This window comes from Cloeon dipterum, chromosome 1 (genome assembly GCF_949628265.1).
Source record: "Cloeon dipterum chromosome 1, ieCloDipt1.1, whole genome shotgun sequence".
NCBI lineage: Eukaryota > Metazoa > Arthropoda > Insecta > Ephemeroptera > Baetidae > Cloeon > Cloeon dipterum.
Window position 1 is genome coordinate 26,104,902 of NC_088786.1, and position 18,023 is coordinate 26,122,924.

At 40.6% G+C, this 18,023-nt stretch overlaps 2 protein-coding genes across 4 annotated transcripts; one reads left to right on the forward strand and one right to left on the reverse strand.

The window, feature by feature from the left end:
* Positions 1–134: 134 nt before the first annotated feature.
* Positions 135–2,054, forward strand: U2af38 (U2 small nuclear riboprotein auxiliary factor 38). 3 transcript variants are annotated; one of them, XR_010574132.1, is made up of 7 exons: positions 135–296; positions 525–612; positions 668–734; positions 1,010–1,092; positions 1,154–1,359; positions 1,544–1,751; positions 1,833–2,054. XR_010574132.1 is itself a non-coding variant. In XM_065476552.1 (7 exons), exons 1-7 carry the CDS (start codon positions 253–255, stop codon positions 1,942–1,944), a joined length of 702 nt encoding a protein of 233 aa, XP_065332624.1. In that variant the 5' UTR covers positions 135–252; the 3' UTR covers positions 1,945–2,054. The 3 variants fall into 3 exon arrangements, 2 of the variants coding, with proteins under 2 accessions (XP_065332624.1, XP_065332625.1); XM_065476552.1 differs by having other exon boundaries at positions 1,544–1,645; XM_065476553.1 differs by having other exon boundaries at positions 1,544–1,645; positions 1,854–2,054.
* LOC135944815 (dynein axonemal heavy chain 7-like) lies at positions 1,957–17,652 on the reverse strand. Its single transcript, XM_065492064.1, has 64 exons — positions 17,645–17,652; positions 17,168–17,464; positions 16,967–17,108; positions 16,749–16,898; positions 16,487–16,693; positions 16,273–16,401; positions 15,971–16,212; positions 15,172–15,475; positions 14,847–15,062; positions 14,582–14,785; positions 14,230–14,519; positions 14,053–14,175; positions 13,847–14,000; positions 13,568–13,794; positions 13,317–13,515; positions 12,976–13,207; positions 12,805–12,920; positions 12,606–12,747; positions 12,417–12,553; positions 12,139–12,363; positions 11,914–12,079; positions 11,716–11,861; positions 11,410–11,658; positions 11,205–11,356; positions 10,984–11,155; positions 10,753–10,929; positions 10,569–10,700; positions 10,296–10,517; positions 10,048–10,245; positions 9,872–9,995; positions 9,493–9,817; positions 9,292–9,439; positions 9,026–9,235; positions 8,797–8,972; positions 8,603–8,744; positions 8,439–8,552; positions 8,243–8,383; positions 8,025–8,183; positions 7,752–7,975; positions 7,522–7,702; positions 7,235–7,462; positions 6,954–7,182; positions 6,774–6,895; positions 6,498–6,717; positions 6,203–6,449; positions 6,103–6,153; positions 5,947–6,049; positions 5,761–5,894; positions 5,517–5,708; positions 5,056–5,461; positions 4,810–4,995; positions 4,581–4,752; positions 4,385–4,530; positions 4,185–4,334; positions 3,983–4,134; positions 3,705–3,927; positions 3,497–3,650; positions 3,279–3,445; positions 3,202–3,219; positions 2,932–3,148; positions 2,730–2,881; positions 2,533–2,676; positions 2,344–2,478; positions 1,957–2,295 (listed from the first exon to the last, which is right to left on the reverse strand). Exons 1-64 carry the CDS (start codon positions 17,650–17,652, stop codon positions 2,089–2,091), a joined length of 11,457 nt encoding a protein of 3,818 aa, XP_065348136.1. The 3' UTR covers positions 1,957–2,088.
* Positions 17,653–18,023: the final 371 nt, after the last annotated feature.

Consider the following 18,023-nt stretch of genomic DNA (forward strand, 5'->3'; position numbering starts at 1 on the left):
CATCGATTAAATTTTAATTCCAATTTACCTCGATGGAGTTTAGTGATCGAATTTTAGAGATAACTCACAGCTCGCAAAATAGTTATTAAGTTTTGTTGGTGAAACTGACAAGAACGGCTGAACGCCTGTACTGTACTGCGCCTGTGCCTGTGTACGCCTCTAATGCTGTTGTTGTTGATCGTGCTTCATTGACGGTGGTAGAAGATCGGCTTTTTCCACAATTTCTCTGGTTTAAGCCGATATTCCTGAAGGATGGCTGAATATTTGGCCTCTATTTTCGGTACCGAAAAGGACAAGTAAGGAAAATAATGTTTGAACTTTATTAGTTCAGTAGCGTGCAATATTTTTTGCTTCAATTTCGTTGCATTGGAACCCCCGCTCCGTGAAAAGCGTGTTTTAGTTAAGAAACTTACGAAACCAATTCGTGATCATCTTTTTCTAATTATCTCAACCATTATTCGACAGGCACATTTATGCCTGTGGAGGTTCAAGTTAATTGAACACTAAAATGTTCTTATTTTCAGAGTAAACTGTTCTTTTTACTTCAAAATTGGAGCTTGCCGGCATGGAGATCGATGCTCTCGTATTCATAATAAACCAACATTCAGTCAGGTATGTTTTTAATTTTTATTTTGAGTTTGTGTAACCAATAAAGAGCTGTTTACAGACCGTGCTGCTGCAAAATTTGTACGTCAATCCTCAAAATTCAGCCAAATCTGCAGATGGGTCTCACTGTAAGTATTATCGAGTTGTGTTCCACATGAACCTAATTTTTACTAATTTGTGACCAGTTAAAACTATTAAAATCACTTGGACTTCCTCCAAAATGCTCAAACAGTAATTTATATATTTTTTATACTTAGTTTCCCCTTTGCAATATTTTTTCACGTTGTTACTACATGATATTGATGTGAGATTGAAGCAATCAAAGCAAATTTATCATTTAGTGTAAGTTTGAAGAAGGCCTCTGCTACTGTTTAGATGTACTAATGCGCAATTTGTTCTCCAGTGATTGCAAATGTGTCTGATGAAGAAATGCAGGAGCATTACGACAATTTCTTCGAAGACGTCTTTGTGGAATGCGAAGATAAGGTATGTTTTCTAACATGAAACTTAATCGTCTTTAATTCAATGTTTAAATAAACGTCATTAGTATGGGGAGATTGAAGAGATGAACGTCTGTGACAATCTTGGTGACCACCTTGTCGGAAACGTGTACATCAAGTTCCGCAGAGAAGAAGATGCCGAAAGAGCGGTATCTGATCTAAACAATCGCTGGTTCGGTGGTCGACCAGTCTATGCCGAACTCAGCCCAGTAACGGATTTTCGCGAAGCATGTTGCCGTCAGTATGAGATGGGGTGAGCAATATTTATTTTCAATTTACGTCAAGTGTATTGGGTCAGAAATAAAAGCCAATGAACACTTCATTGGTGAATCAAAAAGTTTACTTATCAAAGTTGCAAAGAAGGTCTTTTATGCTAAATCCATCATTTTCAATAATTTTTATTGAGTGCTTAATATGTTATTAATATTTTATTTTAGGGAGTGTACTCGCAGCGGCTTCTGCAACTTCATGCATTTAAAGCCTATCTCCCGTGACTTGAGGCGCTACTTGTACAGTCGCAAGCGTAAGGGCGGTCGCAGGTAATTATCCAATATATTATTGTGTTCAAATTGTATCTAAATTTTATCTCATTTTCATTGGACTGAAATCAATAACCAACACCTGAGTGACCTTATATATTTAATTGTGAGTTAAACTGCTATACTTCAATCACACCTTAAACTACCATATTTTTACATGCAAAACTGATTCATTTCCGATTTCCAGATCTCGCTCTCCTCACCGCAGATCTCGCTCCAGAGAAAAACGCTCCCGCTCAAAGGAACGTCGTCGCAGGAGTCGCTCCCGTGACAGAGAGGGAAGGTCTGGACGCTATTAAGAAACCGGTATGTGCATCGCGCGCTCGAACATTTTCCATTTTTAATCCATGTATTAGAATAATTGAGTGTAATTTGATTAACATAAACGATATCTTGTGAAGTGGAGTAACTCCTCGCGTTTCGAATTACGCCTGTAAAACCTATTAATCTGGTAGTTGGCAAAGTAGGGCGACTCCGCGGAGAATCCAGTGTTTGGGGTCTGTGTTTGTATTAAGTTGAACCGAAAATAGGAAATTTGAGGAAAGACCAGACGAGTTGATAACGCCGCGCCGCTCTGACGTTTGGTAAACTGGGCAAGTGTATTTTTTTCCATCGTGATGATTCGATGGAAGGAACGACTTCAACCAAATCTAGAAGCAATCATTAGTCAATTAAATTAAAAGCTTGCTAAAGATTGCCTTGGGAAACTCGCTGTATGGACCGTTTTTCACTATCTCGGCTAGGCAGTTATTTTCTGCATCCCAACTTGCACCATTGAGATACAATCCAGACACAACAACGCCTTTGTCGATCAATATGTCATCTCGCAAAATCTTTGCGTTTCAATTTGTTAATTCAAGTAGTAAATTGACGAAACTGATATTTACCTCGCACTCAATTATAACCTTTTCCGCGTCCAATCCGTCAAAAGTTTCAGGGCTACAATTTTCCAATAAAATTGACAAAAAGCTGTTGGGCGCAAAAAATCCTGGAAGCCAAAACACGTTCAGCTGACCAGATTGCAACCAATTCTAGAATTAAAGAATATCAGATATACATGCTTTGACTTTCAATTCAAATGTACCCGAAAGAACTGAACTCGTTTATTTAAATCAGAGATGAATGCTTTTAGCGATTTAATGCACGCGTAGCACTTTGGTTTCCAACACTCAGGAATTCGGTTTGCGGTCAAGCTCGCTGCGAGTTCTTCCAATTCAGAATGCATTTTTTCTTTCCCTTTAAATATCATGGCTGTATTATATATAACAATAATAATACAATTATACCTTGCATGGCCTTAACGAAATGTTCAAGTGAACACCACATGACATTTAATAACTCGTTGTACTGGATTAAATCCTGCATTAAAACTGCTTTCAGTGGTCCTGCTACTGTATCCGTCGCTTCACCTAGATCAAATTTGCTTGGCAGGGCGCTTATTATCCCTTTTGCATTTTCAACCAATTCTTGCTCATATTTTGAGGCAGAAACTTTGGCAATAACCTAGAGACCGCTCTTGTTAAGTGTTAAACAATAAAAATAATTAAATTACGCACCTTAAAAATGAACTCCTCCTGTTTCACCACGGGATAATTATCAATTTCAAAGAAAATTTTAAAAATATGATTTTTACCTGGGACAGATGCAGGTCTGAAATGAATTTTATTGCTAGGCTCTCGTCAGTCTTTTTACCAACGCTGTTGCTAATACCACAGAGCTCTGGCTCGTTTCTATTAGGGAGCTTTTTTATGTGGTTAACCTGCTCGTCATATTGAAAGTTCACGGGATACTTGAACAGTTCTAAAAAAACAATTCTACAATTGTAGTCGGTCCTAAGCTCGCGTGAAATACCTAGTTTGTCGCAGAAAAAGTTGCAATTCTCAACGCTCGGTCGACAGCACTCAGCAAGTAGATTCTCGAGACATCTCTGGTCCCAGGGATCAAACATAAGTCCGCCGTAATAGCACTCACTCGCGACATAGTAAACGAAATGCAGGGAGAGCTCCTATACGATGAATTAATTATTGACACTCAGCAGATTAAATAATTTTTGTATAACCGTTGAATTTATTAAAATCGATTGGAGTTGCACTAAACTCGATCTGAGATCCGACTCGGTAAACTTGTAAGGTTCTGTCCAACCGAGGGGCCTGAACATGGTACGCTGCATAGTCAGGGCGTGGAAGAAGCAAAAACTATACAGTAATTTTCTAAATTCCGAACTCAGTTTGCCACAACTTTCGTAAAAATCAAGGTCCGAGATAGGGTCGCTGGTGAAAGTCCTGAAACACGTTTCAACAGTCGCATTATTTTTGAACGGACTCTTACTCAACTCACATCAGCATATTATTTTTCACTGAGATGGGTGGATCAAATACAATCTTGATGCCTGTTTGCAAAAGTGCTTCTGGAAAGTGATCGGTGGACACTGACGAAAGCCACAATCTAAACTCGGGATGCGTTGATTCCGCTCCCAATCCGTCGCAAATCTAATATAAAAAATGTTTAGTTGTGGGTTGGCTAGCCTTTTGCTCTCGACCTTTTCCAAATGGATCATCCAATCAGGTTCATAGTGGCAATTTTGCAACAAAACCCATGACCCAAGTTTCACTGCTTCCTCAATAACCAATGCCGCTGCTTGACCCTGGTTTTCGCCCAAAGATATGATTTGCATCTTTTGGGTCACTCGCTAGAATTCGCAAATATTAGAGTGAAATTTTCACTACGGTTTGCACTCACCATGTCGGTGGCAAACTTTAGAAGGGTCGACGTAGGATCAGAGCCTGGCTGGTGCATAAAAATCAAGGCGTTTTTGCACGAAGAAGCAGAAAACGATGAGGGCAGATTGAACAATGGCGGGTTAACGTAATCTGCTCCAAGAATTTCTGGGAAAATCGGTTTTAATTTTGACGCTTGAAACTAGGGTTAGGACAACCTTGAATTAAGTTGGTTGCAGTTTCTACTAACATGTCAGGTCGGATGCATTTTAGAATCAGTAAAACTTTAAACTCTTCTACTTTAACTGGGCACATATCTAGACTTTTGGTTTTTGTTTCATAGAACTCCTTCCATTGATTTTCATTTTCTTTTAAATTATCTCTCAAATGCTGAAATTCATTAAACGAAATCGTCGTGTCCTTTGCATTTACATAATATGTCCTTACTTCATATCCAGATAACTGAAAAAGAGCATTTAACCTTTGCCAACAGGACAAAGACAACCATTCAAAGCAGCTCTCATTCGATTCATCTCTTTGGAATTCGTTTTCGAGCAGAAACTCCCACTCTTCCTCGTCGAGATTAATTTTTTTCGTAGCCTTCGCAATCAATACTGCGAATATTATTTTATCCTAAGGGAAAAATCAAAAGTGTATTTTTTGGATTGTTTGTTCAGTAAATTTGAAACCAACCTTTTCAAAAACACATGGCATAACGCTTTGATATAGAGTGAGTGACAACTGCGTTCCCAAGTCTTGCATGCGTTTTTGCAAGTCCTCCACCCGTTCGGTTGTATCAATCACATTGATGAATAAATCTGTATACCAGGCAAGAGAAAATTTGTACATAGGCTCTAGAGCAGCCAGCTGGACGAGGCTGAAGTACAAATTGCTGGCGTTCTCCGCCACCGGTTCATATAGTAAACGGGACTTGTCGATTGACACCTCGGTCTGGTCGTTGTTAACTTTTTTCTCGATGACCTCGTTGATCAACGTTTTGGCCAGGCAGACGGCTTGCACTGCCATATCGTCCTCCAAAATGTCGCCGCTAGATGCCCAGATTTCGTCCAAGATTTTTAAGTCTAGCTCTCGTAGTTGTCTGTAGAAGATGAAATTCCAGTAATTGGACATTCTTTTTAAAAAATTATAAATACCGTAAATTATCTGCTCCTGTGGTCATGATTTGCGACTTTTCTGACTCGAGGTCTGGCCTTTCCCTCTGTACAGTTACTGATAGCAGCTGTTCTTGCAAACCGAGCGGGGTCAACGCTAAGTTGATCAAAGTAACCTTTGAAGCGAATTCGGGCGACATCTTAAAGCTTCTTTTGCGTGTGGTGATGTAAAGTCTGCTCACGATATATTTTCATAAAAGCAACGACATATTTTTAAAAAGTTTACCTGAAATTTGGATTGTATTCAATCACTGAATCACCAATCTTGACGGCGACCATGGTTCCTTGTTTAAAAGTCTGCTTCATCAGCAGTGGGTCCAGTATGGGATCTAGCTCCCCACTTATATTTTCTAACAGCACCTAACAGAAACATGAACTAGTATTTCTTCATTTTAACACCTTCACTACTTACAGCTTTTCCGTTTTGAATGCACGAATCCAAGTTTCTAATGTAGTCAGAATCGCACAACCGCAAAACCTGTAACTGATTTTGCCCTTCGATGGCTCTAATCCACCTGCAATTTACATATATTTAAAGTTAGCTTATCGCAAAGTGAACAAAACTCACTTATTCGCTTGTCCCTCAGGATCAATAATAAGGGGCCATTTTTCCGAATGCCTAGTTATGTTTTAAAATATTAAGAGTTAAATTAATTTTTTTAATATACTTGATAATCACAGCGCTTCCCATTACGAAAGAATCGCTCAAAGGGAGACCGATATTGTTCCAATCCAGCAGCTCTACTTTGTCCCCTAAGACAGTGCTCAAATTGAAGTGCTCAGGCTGCGCAGAGCACACCAGACCCTTAGCATTGACCGCCTGGACCCATTTGGTGGTTTGCTGGCTCCGTAAATTAGGGCCAAACGGACCCAAATACGCAACCGATGCCGCGCACACGAGCATGTCCCCTTTTAAAATAAAAAATTAAATAAAATTATGCTTGGATTATAATTTTAGTTTGCCTGTAATAGACTGAAAGCTTTGTGCTAGCTCTTTTGCCCTGGCTTGCCATTTGCCAGTCTCGCCAAGAAGTGCCGCGAGGAGTTCTTCAGAACGCTTGATTTTTTTCTGGCACAACTCCAGCCTCGAGTGTAGCTCTTCCCTTTGTGCCTGGGCTTGCACGAGGTCAGCCTTCGCGTCAGTCAATTTACTTTCAGCCTCTCTCAGAGCCGTTTCTTTTTCCTTTAAAGTTAAAATTTATTTTGGTTATTTCAAATAGTGGCTAGGAATTTTTTTACTTCTAAAACGGTGCTCGCGTTTTGCAGTTCCTCCGTCGCCTCGGCCAGAAGCTGCCGCTTCGGAGCTGCAGTTTTGACTGCCACGTCGTAGTTGTACAGGGCAATGACCCACCGGCATAAAACTAAGTTTTTGTTAAATTCAATTAATTGAGCAAGCGGGTTTTAATTAATTTAATTTGCCTTCCGTCACTGGAGCAACGGCTTTTAGTTTATCTGGATCGAATGTGTCATCTGAAATAACTCGCTCTTGGATCTGTTTTGAGGCCTTTGATGGAATATTTTCCTTGTCGATTTGCATCAGGCCTTCAACAAATTTAGGGTCAGCCAGTAATTTCTTTCCTGGGCCCCAATAGTCGTCCATCGTTTTGCCGGGCGCATTTGGATTCGCGACCTTTTCTGATTTTGCGTCCTATATATGATAGCATTTTACACAGTTCAACATCATATAAATAATAATTTACTTTCATCAAGCAAATCGCTTCCATCAGCAACTTGAGATTCTTTGGCGGACTTTTCATTCCCCTTAGCGCTGATAAATCCGAGAGGGACAAATTCTCCAAATTAGCAGTTGCCTCGTCAAGTGGTGCCAGCATTTCGCAAACACACGATTCGCACTCCTCTTGCAGAACTTTCACCCTCTCTCTTTTTTCTTGGACCAGCTCACGCTCAACTAGCACCTTTTGCTCGGTCTTTTTAATGAAGAAGAATGCTTGTGAGAAATTGATATTTTTAGTTTTTCATTTCTTACTTCCGTGACGTCTCTAGTTTCATTTTCAACCGCCACTGATCCCTGCTCGACAAGTTCAGCCGATTTTCTCAGTTTCGGCATTAGATTTTGAATTTCCTCTTGCATCTCAGGAACTTCTTTTTCTGCCCCTAATATTTTGTCCGCTGCTGTATTACATTTCTCTTGGGCTTCCATTACGTATCTTTCGATTCCAATTTGATTTTAAATATTTTTATTTCATACTTGAGTACCTTCTTTTATCAATCAGAATTTTCTTGAATATCTTCAGAAAATCAATGTAGGTCGTGGGCGTGATTAAGCTAAAGAAATGATTTTTGGCTTTTTTAGATAAAGCCTGAGCGTCGGCGTGGAAACATTTGCACAAATCGATGCACGTTTGCAATTCATTGCCCTCCAGACCGCAGTAATTCAAAACGTTCTCTGCTACATCTTGCAATGCGTCATCAGGCCAGTCCTTGAGGGGTTTTTTTTATCACAAAATACCACAATAAATTTAAATTTACCAAAAACCAATTGATGGTGCAATTATTTATTAGAGCTGGAAACTTTTGTAATCTTCTCTTGAAGTTTTTTGAGTCTGGGTTGAGACAAATTATGATATGCAGCTGATCTCGCAGCTTTTGCAAGAAAAAGTTCAGCAAAGCTGGGTTGCTGCCATCCGTCTGTGTAGTTTGATAATTGGTTTGATATGATGATAAAAATTTTCTGTTTGCTCGCATACTTGCACTGATTTGTCCCTTTGTTTGTCAATTTCTCCCATCTTCTCCACAATTTCCGCTTTTTCGTCAGGAGTTATTAAGTTCGCTATCTCTCCAGCACAAAGCAAGTGATTTACATCCTCTAAATAAATTTCGCTCTTTTCCTATAAATATCGTTTTTAGCGACATAACATACCTGTAAAAATAATTTATAAATACCTGCTCATCCGAAAAGAGTAAAACTACGTTCTGATCTGAAGTTCCGCTCCTAATCAGCAGTTCTTTAATGTCTTCACGCCATTTGGTTGTTGAATAATTTTTGTTTATGTCGGGCTGGAAAATATAAGGTTCCAATTAATGCGAGAGAAGCACGCTGGCTCTACCTGGTACAGTTCGTAATAGCATATTGACGCTGCCAATCGCGCCAGTGATTGTTTCCCCAGGCCCACTGGGCCGACTAGAAGGCCGTGGCTCCTTGGTTGCTTCAGTAGCCGACAAATTCGGGATAAGTGCTCCATTGCGTATCTGTAACGTCAGTTGAAAGAACTAAATTTAATGTATTGACAAACTGGCAAACCTGAACATGACCAGTTCGCCGGGCTTCTTCGACATGCTGTTGTATTCACCGAGACACCTCTCGACAACACTTCTCAAATTGTCGATTTCGTGCACTTCACTATAATTTCGGGCGTCTGCTTTGGGATTAGCGAAGTCGCAAAACAGTAGCTGCCGTAGTTCCAGCTCCGTGATTCGCTACAAACACTCGTGCGAGGAACTGTCTTGCTACAGTTAATTAATTTAAATACCGGATTTTCCTTCGTGGCCAAGTGCTTGAACATTTGATCCATGTCGTTGCCCAGTTTCTCGGAACAAGTTTCCCTGACGACCTGCAAGAGCCAGTCTCTGTCCTCTATGTCGGGCATTCGATCCGCAAAAACTCGCAAAACCTCGTGCACCCACAGCCTCTTCATGGCTGCTAAATCCTCGATTGCCTCAGGTACAGACAAAAGCACGCCCTATTTCAACATAAGCTAAGCGCGTTACACGTTTTAATCGAATTTTTCCACCAAACCTGAATCACTCGTGAAAAGTCGCGCAGGTTGAAAATGTAATGACACTTCGAAGGCGTCGGCATCAGGAATGATTTCGTAGTTGCGTACACTTTAAGGGTGGCCGCCACCAATTCATCGATTGAAGGGTCGAATTCTTTGCTGAATCCGCTGTGAGCACACTTAAATTTTAGCAATATATATCGTCGCTGTGTAATTATTACCGCGTGTCTAAATGCCAAAGCATCAGTCTGCTGAAAATAGCGACGAGAGTTGTCTCCTCAAACTCGTTAATGGAAATTGCCGAAAAATGCCTCAAAAACCTTTTAGAGGTTTTAAGCAAACCAAATGGTGCCGATCCCATAGCACACAAAATCTGCAAATCTGTGATTTTTTGTGGAGATCCGGTAGAGATTTCAAACCACGTCTCGTGGTCTAGCAACTGTCGCAGAAGCTCTACCGGGGGCTGGCATTTGTTAACAACCTCGGACAAGTTGACATCGTCGACAAAAACGAGACATTTTTTGCCCAGAGGAGGACCGTAGACACCTACAGAAAAATAACATCTCTATTGGAATCCCTCTAAAATCACTATTCCACAACCTTTTCTACGCTTGTCAACATTGCTCATGACCAAATCTTGGATATCTTGAGCTGACGTTCGATTGGAAAAAAGAATTAGCAGGGGCTTGTAAACATTTTTATCCACTTTGTTCTCCAAAAAATCCTACACAAAAATATTAATGAAACGCTTAAATTGCTTGAAAATTCAAACTTACAGACATGTATATCGATTTTCCGACACCTGAAGGGCCGACCAAGATCAAGGGTTTATTGTGGCTTACAAGCTGGTTTAAAAGAGCTGAGCACCGCACCGTCTCCAATGTTGGAACAATTATTTGATTGACAGGAATTTCCCGTGGAATCGGCGGGGAACCTTTCAAGTCTTCTTCCCAGGGTCTCCATTTTCCTTTTCCCTGTTTTAAATCTCTACATAAGGAACTGAAATTTTTATTCTTATTTTTACCTCTTTGAAGAAGCGATAATTGTACACGGTGAAATTATCAGGGATTGGAAAAATGTATGGTTTTACAGGAGGCGCAATTTCATCTGTGATTTGAAACTCGCTTTTGAGCTCAGACGGGAATTCGTTTGCCATAAGCCCCCTGAAGATTTTGTTGAATTTAACTCTGCTCGCGGCGTCTAGTGCTCCACCAATGGACCAAATGCATGCATAGAAGAAAATTCCCTAAATTATTTTACAGTAGAATAAATTTAAGGAAAAAAGCCGACTGCAAACCTCAAGTTGCGCCCTCATATCTATGCTTGATATTTCATCCTTTCCGTCATCTATTGTGTATTGAGTCACAAAACAGTCATATATATTCGTTGTTGACCGGAGCAAATTGCACTCCATTAAAGGAAACTCGGACTGTAATGAATTAATTTGAACTGCACAAAATAAATCACACATCGAACATTACCTTAAAAATGCCTTTCCTGTGCATGTTGATCAATGGGGGACAGAATCTTTCAAACAAATCGGTAATTATTTGCAAATGATCTTTCAAGACACCCGGCAAATTTTGTATCCATGATTTTAAAAGTGACCTCCAACCAACCGCTTCAGTGCTGATGTACGATATTCCGCACCTAGACACCTTTTTGATATCGATTAAAAATAAATTTTTAGTCGCGTACTCCATTGTACTTACGAAAGCAGGGGAAACATTTGTGAGTTCGTCGGTCTCAAACATAAGATTCATTCCTGATGGAAGAAAACAATTTTCTCCGGACATAAGGAACAGGCGCCTACTGTCGTCAAGTACGGTATTCAAACTTTCTGCCCAGGAAGAATCGATTGGGCCGTCAAATATTAACCATTTTCTGCAAAAAGATTCACGAAACTATATTTTTATCCAAATTGTATAAAAACCTGTTTTGAGAATTTGACAATGCCATTTGACGATAGCATTTTGGCAAAACCCCGTCTGTCCACTCGTGAGTCATTGGATCAAACGCGCCGTAGAGCTGCTCAAGCGTCAGCGACTTGGGGTTAATCACTGTCATTTGCACCTTTTTATTTTCCTTTAAAATGAGGTAATTTAAATATTAATTTCAGAGGGAAGAAAAATACGTACGAGCTCATTAAGTGCAGCGGCGAGCACTTGGTACGCAGTCGTTTTCCCCGCAAGAGGCTGTCCGAGAACAATGACCCCTTGCTTGACTCTGAGTGCACTGCACATTTTCGCGATGCTCTCCACAAAACTCTCAGTGGGCTGCAAGTTTTTGCTTGAGCAAACTTTCCTGACACACTCCATCAATTGCTGCCTGGCTTGTTTTGCTTCCAATCCGCATTCATTGATAGAAAATGTTCTAGCCAAAATTTCCTAACAAATGAAATAACAATCAGTTCATCATATTTATCTGTGTGAAATGTATGTTACCTGAAATACGATTAAATCGTAACTTGTATATTTAGAGCTGTTCACGCTCTCTATTGCGTCTAAGATAATTTCTTCCTCGGGTGCATCTTTTCTCAAAAATCTTTGTGCAATGGCACAGTCGAGAACCGATTTCACAGCTCGCAAACCTAGTAAATTATTAGCGTGCAATCGTAAATTATATCATGTAATGAGAAGTACCATGGTCGTAATGCGTTTGCAGTGACAATTTTCTTGCACAATGACTGAAGACTTGTACTATCTTGTTAGCAAGGGTTTTAGCTTCACGGAATCCATTTGCGACCAAAACCACCTCAGAAAGGATCCTGATCGAAGGAATTTTCATAGCAACTGGTCGCAGAAGTGACTAAAATTTTGGTCCCGCTATATTTTCGACCTCTTATTAGATTTACAAATTAACGATACTCTTAGATTAGCTGGCAACTTCGCAGACCCGGCATTTCCAAGCGTTGCCAAAATCAGGCTAGACGAGTCGAGCTGGACTTTCACGTTGTCCAGTATAACAAATCCTTTTTTCGCTTTCACTGCTCTTTGAATGGCCAAAATTTGATGCGACATCGAAGAGAGCGTTTTGACTCCCAAGCTGTCGAGCTCGTCGAGACAAATCCATGCTCCAGACGAAGCCACCCCCTTTTGATAAAAAAGTCAGCTGCAAACGTGAATTTCCAGTAACTTAATTCAACCTTGAACAGCTTCACAAGAGTAGTGCAGTCCATTTCTGACGAGCAACTTACGAAAACGCACTGTTTAGCCACGATGTTTGCTAAATCTTTTATGCTCTCCGTTTTCCCCGAACTAACAGGACCGTCAATTACGACCCCTGTGGATTGTTTCAATTCTACCAAGATCATTGAATTAAATTTTCTTTTCACCTAGGCTCAACTTCAAAGCTGCAAAAATTGCTTGATAGCATTGGATTGTTTGCGAAGTCAAAACCAAGCGCACGACGTCACCCAAATATTCATATCCGTATGATGTGCTCGCATTCAGCATTTTAATCAAAATCTCCTTCTCCTATACAATAATAAAAATTCAAACAGGGTCTTGAACATCCAAATACCAAACTTTTACCTCACAGTAATAGCGAAGTTGAGTTATCCAATGAAAATCTTCAACCTTCTGCACCCCGTTATTAATCAAAGTCATAATTACGTTTCTACAGTAAATATTTTGACTTAAAAGTACACCTAAAGTTATTGGTGCTATTTAAAACCTTTTTAGAATTTACAGTAAAAAATGTACCAAGCATTGATCGATTACTGGAGGAAATGTTCTGGTTCAGCAGCTCTGTCTCTTCTTCAATGTGCTTTGCAAAAACATTCAACAGCTCATTTAGCGTGCCCTCCTCAATTGCTTTCTCGGTGTCTTGGGTCCACTTAATATGAAATAGAGTGAGCACCGCCTGGCCCGCACTCTCCAAAAGCCATTTATTATCGCCTTTAAAGTCCACATCACGTTGACAGTCGAGAATAATCTTTAAAAAATTTCAAAGCATATAAACTTACAAATATTTGTTTGAAAGCTAATATTTCAAATTTCGATTGAATGTAATTTTTGAGCGTTTCACGTGGTTGAAATAATACCTTTTTAACGCTACTTTTCATTCCAACTTCCAACTGCTGCATCCACTGTTCGACCTGTCCCCTCGCGGACGCTGTATCGATCACCTCGACCAACTCAACATCCTCTCCCTGAGCAGAAATAATGGAGGAAATTGCCATATCTTCCGTGAAAGAAAGTCTAGCAATCCCGCGGAAACACTTTTTCAGATTTGGCTGAACCCTAAAATTTAGATTAATGATGATTAAGATAACGCTTTGCATGTTTCTCATGCCTGGAGGGATCTTTGGTCTCTGAAAGAATCTCGAGCAGTTCGTCGTTGGAGAGGAAGAAAAAGCGAGGAAAGAAAATCCTTTTCTTGTCCAAATAGTCGTTCAAGCCTCTTTGGATGGCGTCCAGAAGGTCACTCGATTTGTGCAAGCGCTCGAGCATTTTGTCGATTTTTGAAACGACCAGCACATGCAGATCGGTCACGACTACTTTCATTATATCTCTCCACATCTTTCAAAAATTAACTTCACTTTTAAATTTCTGCACAAAATTGAACAAAAACCTTGTCGACAGCTCCAAATCGTCGGCCTTCTTCTGGCATTTGAGCATTTATGTCCGGCGACGAGAAGATCGGTTCCAAATACATCCACGTTCCTTGAACTTTCATCCAACTGTCGAGAATTTCCTGCAGAAGCATTAGATTCGTTTCCCACTCCCTGAAAGATTTATTAGCGCGTTCTGAAAAACTAAAGTTATAACAAGGTTTACGTAATGTCCTTTTCAAAGGGCTTTATATATGGTGACCCTCTCATTGTTTGCGTTTTTACTATATGGTCGTCCAGGAGGAGTTGAATGTCATCTATTGACGAAAGAAAATACGTCCCGCTTTCCCTGATGAATTCACATTTAAAAATTTATATTTATCAAGAGCAAATTGAGCAGCACCTGTATGGTACGACTGAAAATTCCATTGTGACCCACTCTTCGATCATTGTGTTGAGCGCCTTTTCCAAATTATTTTCCTTCGTGGCGGACTCGCTGATCACCTGAAATTTGCTGTTGTAGTCGCCTAAACCAAAGTCGATTATGCGAGCTAGAGTGAGTGATGTGTCCGCTTTCAAGGGGAACCCCACGATTTCAGACACTTTCTCCCAGTGCCGCTCCTTCATGTCTGGATTTCCCAAAGTCTGAATCACTGGCAAATTGTCGCGGAATTCTTCGATACAGTGATGTACCTAGCAATTCAAAAATTCAAACTGTACCATAAAACTCCATAGAGCGCGGCTATTTCTTTTACTTTGCTTATAAGTTGCTTCACCACAGGCACGTCTGTGAAAGTTTTCTCAAGCTGCTGCACGGTTTGCCAAAAATGTTCGGCTTCAGCCTCTATTTCGACGGGATGAAATGCTCCGACCTGACTGCTCATCCACAGTTCGTGTTTAGTAATAAAACCGTTCGCCGTCTCGTAAAGCTCAAGGTACGGCCCCAACTGCTCCGATATCTAAGAAAATTTTAATAATTAAATTTTATAATTAATCTTGATTGCGCTGTCTGAAACAAACTTGTTCGCGAAGTGGATACTGCGAGGTTTCCCATCCAAAGGCAGCCTCTTCGGCGTTGAACTGCTTGATGTCCGTCATGGCAGCGTTCAGCCGCGATTGCAAAGTCCGCGCTCGTTGCAAATACCTCGGCAACTCATTTATGTCGCCCAATGTTTGGAATTCAGCTACCAGCCTCTCTTGCTGGGCAAGGGACTCGACAAAATTCTGCGTTCTCACCTGTAAAACAAAAACAAAAATTTAAATATTGCAAAAAATACTGCTCACTTAACAGAAGTAATGATTCAATCAGAAGTTAAATCATTTTTTGAAGTTAGAAATTCAATACCTTGAGCGCTTGTTGATATTCAGCAGTTTTCTTGTGCACAATTTCTTCGTGTTCAGCGAGTACATCGGGCATTTTACCGTACCATTTGAACGGGGCAGCATTCTGCTTGACCTCAGAAGGTGCAACAGTCATGTGGTCTACCAAGAAAAGCATCGACTGACACACTTGCCGCAGTCGGTCTTCCAACTGAGCCAAGGTGCTCGATTCGACCTGATGCACATATTCCTTCAGGGTCATCAGCTCGGCCGTGTTTGCTGGCGGGGCCAAGGCGCGTGTCGCGATTTCTTCGTATTCCTCACTTAGCCTTGTTAAATATTCTAATTAGCTTGGAAACACACGTTTATCGAGAAAAAAACACCAAAATGAAGGAAAACTAAATTAATTTCAATTTATCAATTATGATCCGCAGACAACAAAACTCCACTATTTACAACTGTGCGCGCCTTTACTAAAATTCCAATTTTTTTGTAATCTGCTTTCACTGGTGTTATTTTCCCTGATATTTTAATTCACGGATAGATTGATAACTTACTATAATAATAGCACGCTCCTTTTAATCAGTAAGCGGAATATTTTACCGAATAAAACAAAACAGTAAAATAAAATAGTTAAGGACAACAAATTATACATATAGTAAAATCATTGGTTTCTAACAATAAGAGTTTTAACTGTATTCAACAATTTCCAAAGGGCAGGAATCGCAATAATTTTTCTAGACTTATTAACCAAATAAAATAAAATTAAAACATTAAATTGGTCAGGAAGACCTGTAAAAATCAATTCGATTGAATTCACTCACTTTGAGGAGAGTGCTAGATGGTCGGCCCTCATGTGAGCCAGTAGTTGGTCTCTAAGGGCAATGGCCGCCTGCACGAGGGCGACCACCAAAGGGCCGCGGTGGACCTCAAAGAGGCCGGCGTCCACGACGAGCCACGTGTCGCAAGGGATGGTCTGACTCAGCTCGTGCAGCTCGGTTACCCTGGACACGAGCTCGTCGTATGACTGCTTGCTGCGCAGGAAACGGTCCACCTCCTCTTGCCACTGCAGCGATACATTTTATTAAAATTCATTCAAACTATGAGCGTGGCAAATAATGTGTACTTCTCCGTTGATGAGGCTGATGTAGCAGTCAAAATCTTGGATTCGCATTTCAGGCAGAATGCGTTGTTCGTCGAGATTTGCAATCAGCGTCTCCTTCGCTTCTCTCAAAATTTTATTCGGAATCGCCGGCTTCAATGACAGAAATTCACAATGAACGCCTGCAGTGAGTTGTGTATGCAATGCGCTCGCCGCGAATGACGCGCGGGTTGCATACCTTCAAGAGGCGCTTTTCCTGCGGAAGGGGCTGCAGTCCGAGTTTCTCCACCAGCACCGTCTCGATTCGCGGTATTCTCGAAACGGCGTCTTTGAATTTATCGATCAAGTTCAATATTTCCAATTTGAATGTCGGGAAAGACGGATCGAAGGCAATCACCTTACTTCTGTAGGCTACCTCCAAAACGAATCCCTTGTTGCGCCGCGACTGCAGGTTGTTATTTAATAATTTTAGCATTTTTCTATTACTTATTATGACTTACTTTCGTGTCACAAATGAAGTTTGTGAAGTCTCTAATGGACAAAATGCAGAGCTGCTGCATTTGAGTTGTCATTATCGTGGCGACACACTCAAAGAAATCTTTTCGCTGCTTCTCTGCAGTCGCCGGCGGCAGCATTCGTTTTCTGCAACCCTATATTAGCATAGCAGAAATATTCATCCGCGTTTGATAAAAAGTATAATCTCCACCTGCAGAAATACTGTCTCCAACGCAGGAAACCAGTTGTTCTTCAAATACAAAACAGCGGTAACAATTTGCTGGCCAATTAAGTCCATAAAGGATTTCAGCTCAATGGCCTTTTCCAGCGAGCTCAACTGCTTCAGATCAACTAATCTTAGTTCACTGAATTCATTAAATTTATTGTTTTAACCCATTTTTTATAAATCATAAACAGTCCTGACCTGAAGCACTTATGCCAAATGTCGAGCACAAGCAGTATGCAGTGATTGACGGTGTGCAAGTTTTTCCTAATGTAGACTCTGGTTCGGCCCATAGTCTCTTTTCGCTTTTTGTCGGCAATAGCCTGTCTCGTGCGCTCCACAGAGTTGAGGCGCGGACGTGCGTCGAGTCCTTTTAGTGGCGCACTGTCATCGTGGTGCAGCACGTACTCCACCACCGACACTTTTACTTCTTGGATGAATTCTTTTTGCACTTCAGACAGCAGTGTTTGCAGCTCATCTTTGAAATTCTTCTTCAATCTTAAATGAAAAAAAATAGAAGGCCACAGATTTTTTAAGATTTTTACAATTGTATATCATATTTAATGTAAAAATATTAAAAACCTAATTGGTATCAAGCTTAGAATCCTGTTGATAAAGCTTTGCTGGAGAGGCGCAATGTGCTCAGTCCCGATTCCGTGCTGGACGTATCGTCTGTACCGTTGCATCCTCCGCTCCAATTTTTTTTCGTCATCTTCGCCCTCCTCACTACCCTCATTCAAATAAGCCAATAATTTTTTTCTATATTCCACCCGTTGCTGCATCATTTCTGTGTATGGTCTGCTAATTTTCTGTAATATCGTTAATATTGAAAATTCCGTTTATCTCATCTCAAAATCCTAAAAATGATTCTCACCTTTATTGCTCTCTTTTTGTGACTGCTTTTAATTGGAGGCAACAGCTCCTTTCTTTTAGGAACTGATCCACGACTGATCTGCCGAGGGGGCTCTTGGTTCACTTGCAAGCGCTTCAGCAACTCTGCCTTTAGCTGATGATATTCTTGTACAATGTTAAATTGCTCTGGTTGGGACGAACTCTC

What these genes read in the sequence shown, in the direction of transcription:
- U2af38 (XM_065476552.1), top strand. Translation starts at nt 253, where the DNA reads ATGGCTGAATATTTGGCCTCTATTTTCGGTACCGAAAAGGACAA. An exon ending in ATAAACCAACATTCAGTCAG is followed by an intron (nt 613 to 667) that starts GTATGTTTTTAA and finishes AGCTGTTTACAG; the next exon opens with ACCGTGCTGCTGCAAAATTT. An exon ending in AAGCGTAAGGGCGGTCGCAG is followed by an intron (nt 1,646 to 1,832) that starts GTAATTATCCAA and finishes TCCGATTTCCAG; the next exon opens with ATCTCGCTCTCCTCACCGCA.
- LOC135944815 (XM_065492064.1), bottom strand. An exon ending in TTCAGTTATCTGGATATGAA is followed by an intron (nt 4,753 to 4,809) that starts GTAAGGACATAT and finishes AATGAATTTCAG; the next exon opens with CATTTGAGAGATAATTTAAA. An exon ending in TTTCGTTAAGGCCATGCAAG is followed by an intron (nt 2,882 to 2,931) that starts GTATAATTGTAT and finishes TGATATTTAAAG; the next exon opens with GGAAAGAAAAAATGCATTCT.